The 8,024-nt window shown below is 35.9% G+C and overlaps 2 protein-coding genes across 3 annotated transcripts in view; one reads left to right on the top strand and one right to left on the bottom strand.

Annotated features, from left to right (window-relative positions):
* Positions 1 to 61: 61 nt before the first annotated feature.
* On the bottom strand, positions 62 to 1,010 carry Atox1 (Antioxidant 1 copper chaperone). The gene has a single exon (XM_090180854.1). It carries the CDS (start codon positions 607 to 609, stop codon positions 391 to 393), a length of 219 nt encoding a protein of 72 aa, XP_090036980.1. The 5' UTR covers positions 610 to 1,010; the 3' UTR covers positions 62 to 390.
* Positions 875 to 8,024, top strand: part of LOC149935216 (cGMP-specific 3',5'-cyclic phosphodiesterase-like) — a 92,093-nt gene continuing 84,943 nt past the window's right edge. Inside the window, exon 1 of one of the 2 annotated variants that reach the window (XM_090180852.1) lies at positions 875 to 1,362. The gene's annotated coding sequence lies outside the window, so the exon portion shown is untranslated. The remainder of the gene's footprint in view (positions 1,363 to 8,024) is intronic. The other variant, XM_090180851.1, reaches the window with a different exon arrangement.

The raw sequence follows: 8,024 nt of genomic DNA, 5'->3' as shown, positions 1-8,024 counted from the left end.
ACATTGTCTCATATTAACTTTGGAAGAAAATAATCGTTACGGGTAAAAATATATTTTTAGAAGAAATTGAATTGCAAATTAGTATGTTTTTAGCGAATGAATTTCTTATTAAATTTAGTGACAATTTAAGGCCTTGCATTATAGAATCATATTTTTATAAAACAATGATTATAAAACATTTTCTTCACGGCATTGTTATGTTGTATAATCCAATATTTGTAAATAGACATGTGAAATAAATATTGCTCTCTTAAAATTTCTTAAAATATTGGTAGGTTTTAATTCATTTCAATCATGATTTTAGACTTAAGGTAACTAATGTTTTAGACATAATTTTGAAAAATTAATATAAATTCTGGAACGATTGATAGAAGTTACTTGGGTCCGTTATCACACTGTACCAACGTAAGTGGTAGCTTTGCCAGTTTTCTTCAGCGTTTCCAAGAGTTCATCGCTAGTCAATGTTGAATCCACTAGGACCTTTTGATTCTCCAAATCAACTTGAAAATTATTTACGCCTTGGCCTTCCAATCTGCCAAGTACGCGTTTGACCGCTCCCGAGCAACCTTCACACGTCATCTCGACCTTGAATTCGTGTTTTTGGGACATTGCGTAAATAATTCAACGTAATTAAATCTAACTACTTAAACTTTGAGTTAGATTTTTAACTGCAGATTTCCTGAGGTATCGTGCACGTCAGCGACAACTCAAGAAGCACACTATTTGACAAGTGGTTTATTATAAATATCTGTTTACGCCGCTATTCGTTAGATGGCGATAGTTTCGCTACTTCTCTCGATCGAAACGGGCCTTCCCTTCGTTCCCGCAAAACTTGTCAGTGTATGGAAGCACTTTTCGCCGGATAGGTTGCGTATTCGCGTTGTATCTTTCTAATTAGCAATTTTGTTCTGGTATCGCCACTCGCGCGGCCAATTCTAAGCCTTTTGGTTTCGTTCTTTCATCCGCTCTAATTAGTGGAACATCGTCCGAGAAGACAATCTCTTTCGGCTTCCGCGAAAGGGATCAATATCAGTTTTCTGTCTGGGAAGATAGTATCGGATTTTTTTCGTAATATATTTTTCTGCGGGCTAGGCTCTCGCGTGTTTTGTTCGAACACATGCTCCAGTTTGACCAATCGGAGAGCCCATTGCCGAGATTTGAGCCACTGTGATTGGACAGTTTCGCCGGTATTTCTCCCACAACATCTTGGAATACGAATGGCAAGAAACGGAGAGCCGCGGGATAGCAGACGACTGCGGGAATCTCGCTGCCGCTGGTCGAACTCGCACGCTGTCTGGACAAAAACTACTCTCAAAGATGATTACGAACTACGAAAATAGGACCTCTTCCCTAAATATAGAGGTAGGCCTTTTATCATTTATGCCCCAATTTTCTATATTTTGAAAATAACCATCCCCAAATAATATCAAGATTGATAATTGAAACATTTTCTCATACTACAACAAGCGCCTTTTAAAACCGTGTTTTTTACTTGTCTCCCTTTCTCCATCTGATAGCATCTTTTTTAATTTTAAACTCAAATCCGCTATTATTCAAGATAACAATTTGATTATGATTTTATTATTATTATACCAACCGCCCTTGTACATTTTTCAGACGATGCTTATAAAAGCGAGATTATTAATAATACACTTTCGATACCGCAATATTTACAATAGGCCAAAGAGGATTGAACAGACATCTAAAAAGAAGCACATTTAACGTGACGCGTTTTCTCCCCATTTCACTAAAACGCGAAAACAGACCATCGCTTTGTAAAATATAACATTTTAAAACGAGGGTAAAATACGAAATGCTATTATTATTCAGATTTTGTTCGCCAACATAGTGGTAGCTGGGTAAAAACAAAAAAAGTGGAAATTAATTCTGCGGGTTTTAAAAGATTAACGTCTGATAATTTGGGGTGACTTTTCCCCGGTTGGGAAGAGAAAAAAACTAGTTTCTCCTCCCAAGCCCAACATGTGGCGGTGGGTTTGAACCGAAACTATCCGAAAACATTTTAGGCGACCATAGATTTTGTTCCGTTCACCCATTTTGCGGCGATTTTATTAAAATTATTTCATATTTAAAAAAAACCCCGTAAATTTTTGGTAAATGTACCACGTTAATTTAGAAAATATAAATGAATGTATACCCCAACCTTTAATATTTGCGATCACCGTGCGATATAACCACATTTCGACCTAATTTCTTTTTCGCGACGATTAGGTGCTGACCCCTTTTTGGCCCCTTCTATAAGTTCTATTATTTTTCGAATTTCGGAAACAAAAAACTAAGCTAAACTGCTTAATTGCCCTATTATTGCTTAAGACGTGGGGATAAAATATTAATGATTTTTTTCTCTACCTTAATTGTTCCCTCCGTTGTTGAATTTGTTATTTAATTTATTCCTCCTTTTAAAATTGCCGACGATAATCGATATCGGGGGGTGGGACCTAAATTGTCAGGGGGCCGCGTAAAAACAAAAAAATCATACAAAATATACATTATATAAAAATTTAAAAGGGGGGAATTGTGGTTGGAAGGGAAATTTCTAAACCCCCTGCACTTCCTTTCGCGATATCAAAGAAATTGTCCACAGTATAAAAGTATAAACGTATTTTTTTTTGTCGGACTAATTTCTAGGGCGGTATTTGCTGCAATTTGTTAATTAGTTCGGAGTTTTTTGCGGTTTCTTCCCCCCCCCCCCGTCACAGGGCGGGGGTATATTTATTTTCATTATTTAATTTATATTTTAGTGTACCGGCTTTCTCGGAACGATTTCATTAGTCGGTGTAGATTTTATGTTTGTGTATTTCGAAAAGCAAACCTCTAATGTAACCTAAAATATGCTAATGAATTTTCTGGTAAAGGCGTAAGCTTGATTTTAAATGTTTAATATTTTTAATGATACACGGCGGTTAAGCGTTAAACTGTATAATTACGTTAAGATTTGTTTGGCTTTTTAAACTTTTCTGCTGTTTTCATTGAATTGAATGGAAATTATCGGTTTTGTAATGTTTAAATATTTTAAAATATTCTTTCATCACAACATTCATATCAAAAGTATATAATATATTTCTTTGAGTGAAGTACGAGGTTATATTTGCTTCATTTAATAATTTTCGTTAAGCATTTAATATCTTTGAAAATGTCTCCGAAAAGTCCGGGAATTTTCTAATGTCTCCGAAAAGTCAGGGAATTTAAAAATGTTTCGGAAATTATTCCAAAATGTCAGGGAAAAGTCAAGGTATTTGAAAATAGTCTTAAAAAGTAAGGGAATTTTAAATGACCCCAAAAAAAAATCAGGCAAATAAATTTTTGAAAGAAAATATGTTTCAAGATTTTTTTTCCTCAAACCATTCATTTATTCTACAAAAATGGTCAGGGAAAATTTGGCAATTTGGTCAGGGAAAACCTGGAAATGTCAGGGAATTTAATTCCTGTAATATTAATCATCTTAAAATTTGCAAAGGCGAAACAATATGAAAGCTTGGCAGATTTGGAATTTAAATAAACGATTCTAAAGCGCGAATTAATTAATTAATACGGAATGATTTTCAAAAACTATCGCATCTGGAAAATACAAGTACGTATTCATACCAGAAAACTGTATGGGTACGTGAATTTAAAAAACGCAACACACGAGTGGCATATGCTAAACTGAAGTATTTAATTTATGTAATGTCACAAAGTTTTGACAGGCACTGTTTGTCATTTGATGAGCTGACTTTATAATCCTAACAATAACCATTCGTTGTTGAACTCCTCGCCTCGGCCTACCCACGTTCCGCAACATTTCGGCCTCGCATTTGGTCCTATTGATCGGAAACGCTTGTAAGCGAAAGGCCACTTTAGCAAAGACAATCGGCGAAATCTAGGCTCAACCCGCGGCATCTTCCAAACGGAGGCTAAATCCAGTTGATACGCCAATTTAAAAGATCCTTTTGAAGTAAATTTTCGGGGGCGCTTTTAAAGGTGGGTTAAACTAAATAAATACCGTTACTAATGAATGAATTTAATTAATACGATATTAGAGTAACCTTATATCGTACACTTTTGGCAAACTTATTACAATGGCGCGTAAACAAAACGCGTTTTTATTATGCGGTACGCGTAACAAATTTCAGGGCGAGAGAGTGTACGGGTGTAACGCCTGTTTGCTGTTAGCCTGGCACGTTCGAGCTGACTCCCTAACGGCTAAATATCGCCGTTTTGGAAAACTTATACCACCCAGTCGTTTAAGACGCGTCATTAAGTACGCCAAGTTATTTTCCTAGAGGACGCTGGAGAGGGAATATAATTTTCCTCGCGGCCGGCCACCAGGTTCGCGTCCGTCGCCAGAACTTCCTCCCAATGTCCCCCCCCCCCCGCTCCTTTAATCCTACCCTTTTTTTCTGCCAGTCTATTAGTCCATGCCAGTCTATATGATGTAAGGGTAAACTAGAAAAGGATGTATTTTAATTTTCGTTTTTTTGTCGCTTCGCCGTTTGTCGAGAATCCGTTATTTTAATTTCGGCTCGACCTATCAAATGTAATGGACCGATAAGCCTTGGTTCGGTATTTACGCAGGGATCACCATCCTCCCAAAAAATAAAACCATCCCGTTTTATTTTGGGACTTGGTTATAAGGAGATTGTAAAAATTTGATGCGAAACGCAAAATGGATCTTATTTTGTTCCACCTTTTTCCCGAATAGCTAGATAATGAGATTTAGTTTCTGATGCGAAATTTGTTTTATGTAAAAGGTATTCTGTCCCCCTATTTTTCCCCTTCAACTTATACGTTGAAAACCCGGCAATTTCTCGGAAGAGATTTACATATTTTACCTTGTTTTTCACCGCATCAACTTTGAATTATGGAAGTAAATCCCTTGTTCGCCATATATTTACATTTTCAGAAAATGTTTTTTTCATTAGTTTAGTGATAAATAACCGAATAAAGTATAAATATAGAGAAACAGGGTTGCCACGGTACCTGGAATTCCTGGAAAAGTCAGGGAATTTGAATATGGGTCTGGAAATCAGGGAAAATTCAGGGAATTTTTAAAATAAGTCTAAAAGTCAGGGAATTTTAAAAGTTAGTCTAAAAATCAGGGAAATGTCAGGGAATTTTAAAAGTTAGTCTAAAAATCAAGGAAATGTCAGGGAATTTTAAAAGTTAGTCTAAAAATCAGGGAAATGTCAGGGAATTTTAAAAGTTAGTCTAAAAATCAAGGAAATGTCAGGGAATTTTAAAAGTTAGTCTAAAAATCAGGGAAATGTCAGGGAATTTTAAAAGTTAGTCTAAAAATCGGGGAAATGTCAGGGAATTTTAAAAATTAGGGAAAAGTCAGGGAATTTGAAAATGGGACTAATAGTCAGGGAATTTTAAAAATTAGTCTGAAAATCAGAGACATGTCAGGGAATTTGATTTCGGTTGCAAATATGAAACTTTTCCTAAAATATAGGTTAAAAAATACAAAATCTTGGCACAAAATAAGTCAGGGAAAATCTGCCGAGATCGTCAGGGAAAACTTTGAAAAGTCAGGGAATTTGATTGTGAAAAAAACTGTGGCAACCCTGAGAAAACTCGGAAAGGTCTTAGAGCAATACGTTAGGTGGTGTTTGCACTAAAACGCCCCTTAGTTTCCAATTATCCTCCGAACAATGACTTTGGAATTTCTTCTTCAAACATTCTGGTTGGCCAAATAGTTCAAATTCCAATCGTTGAGTTGACGGAACGAGGATACCAGGAACCACGGATTTAGACTGATTGAACTTGTAACAAAAATTACGCTCAGGTGGCTACTAATTTATTGATATTTTGAGATATATTTCTTATAATATAACAGGGTTGCCGAGAGTCTGGGAAATAAGGGAAAAGTCAGGGAAAGATCAGGGAATTGGTAAAAATTTATGGAAAAGTAAGGGAATTCAATTTTATCTTGAAACGTTTTGAAGGTAATTTTACTCTAGATCTATGACAAACTCTGCGATTATAATTTATTTCCTTGAAAAATTGGCTAATTTTTTCTACATTGCAATAAACGTTTTACTGAAATATAAGTTCATTTAAATTTATTAACTTCTGATAAAAGTAAAATATAAAATAAAAATTTGGCTTTAAAATGGTCAGAGAAAACAGGGAATAGTCAGGGAATTTGAATCGACAAATGTTGTGGTAGCCCTGTATAAATTAGTTCATTGATACGTGTTAAACAAAGGTAATAATGAAATTAAATTGGCTAGTGAAATTTGCGTGCTCCAAACGTTCTTGTACGTGTTTAATCTTTAATACTAATATCGTATTGAGGTTACTGAGAACGTAATAGGCCTTTCTTTAAAGTAGCAATGGCGTTCTTGTTTTGAGGTTGCTTCTGCGTCACGGGTGACGTATCGATGACGTTTTACTACGAAAAGCTCGGGACATAAGGGTTAATTCGACAAGGCACCCGGTTTTACATAAAAAAACGTTCACTTCCAGGTTTTGCTAGTGTCTTGAACACGCTTCTTCCGATCCCTCTACCGGTTAAAAAATGCGTAAATCGCTACGCGCACGCGCGGAGGTATCCCGAACAGCGGTCATGTTTAGTAAAAAACAGACGCAAACGTATTTCAAACCTTCGCTGTTACGCGTATTTTCCCCGATAGAGGGGGTAGGTTTTTCGTCCTTGCTAACGAAATTCAGTGACACCGTTCGAGAAAACGCGTATAGAGTAGTATCACCTCGTAGCTTTGGCCATGGCCGCCATTTTAGGCGCGTTTTTTTCTCTATAGGAAAAAGCATGGGTGACGTTGCGTGATGTAGCACTGACACTACTCTATAGTTTGTTACGGAAAATTTGGATTTAACTCTCAATTGTTTGCTCTTGAAAATATTACTACAGTTCTATGATAAATTCTGGGATTGTTATTAAGTTCCTTTAATGATGTGGTCATTTTTAAACATTGTAATGATATCGTTGCGTTAAAACCCGAATGTTAAAGTACTAAAATATTAATTTAATTAGCTTCTGATCAAAGTAAAATATAAATTTAAAAATTGTCTAATTTCGGCCTTAAAGAAAGGTCAAGGTAAATCTACAAAAGTGGTCAGCGAAACAGGGTAAAATGAGGAATTTGAATTAGGGATGCACCGATATATCGGCATATTTTTCTAATATCGGTGTCGGGTAAAATCGGCTTCAAAAATATTTTCAGGAAAAACTTTTAAAACTAAGAAAATTATCGATTAATTAACTAATGATAATATTTAATCTGATTGGCCGCGCCACGGACGCCAGACTTCGGAAGCTAGATCATACCTTTTTTAGACAGGGGGTAACGAGTGTAAACAAATGAAAACAACGATATTCTTTTTGTGATATAAAATTTGTGTCACGTAAAATGAAAAGAAATGTATTCGGATATGCTCTTGCAAACTTTGTTTCACGAAAAATTATATTCAAATGGTAAGACAGTGTACTGAACCGTCTTTTATAATGATTTTATTCTGATCGATAACTTTGTTAATATTTACTTCTGATTATACTTTATGTTAAAAAGCGGCATTGATTACGCAAGTTCTCTCCCCCACTGGTTTAAGGGGTTTTCCCCCCACCCTTTTCGGTTTCCCCTTCCATAAAAACTTGTTGAGATTAAAGGTAATAGTTAGGGTAGGGAGCTGTTGGCTCGTGTGGCATGAAGGGCTTGCCACCACCCTCCTACGCATTGTAACCCGGCCATCTGAATTAATGGCTTTAAAAGTCGTTTGATGACTTAGGCCTATGGTGGTGCCTTGGGTATTAGCCTAGCTGATTATTACCTCCTTCGGTTCGCTATTGAAACCTAGATAGGTAGCGGCTGAAGCAGACGAAAATCTTTATTCGTAAATTCCACTTTATAAATAATGATACTTGCATTTTAATATAATTTTGGCATCGTTTGTTTATATTTTGATAAGTTAATTTAAGGAAAAACGTTCTTTTGAATTTTTAATTTGCCTGTAGCAAACGCTAGGTATTATCTAGCTGATTATAAATATCTGATATATCGGCTGGCACC

This window comes from Leiobunum rupestre, chromosome 7 (genome assembly GCF_980474605.1).
Source record: "Leiobunum rupestre chromosome 7, qqLeiRupe1.1.hap1, whole genome shotgun sequence".
NCBI lineage: Eukaryota > Metazoa > Arthropoda > Arachnida > Opiliones > Sclerosomatidae > Leiobunum > Leiobunum rupestre.
Note: the sequence above shows the minus strand (reverse complement) of the source record. Positions and strands in the feature narration are given on the sequence as shown.

Coding starts and splice junctions, on each gene's coding strand:
- Atox1 (XM_090180854.1), bottom strand. CDS start 609: ATGTCCCAAAAACACGAATTCAAGGTCGAGATGACGTGTGAAGGTTGC.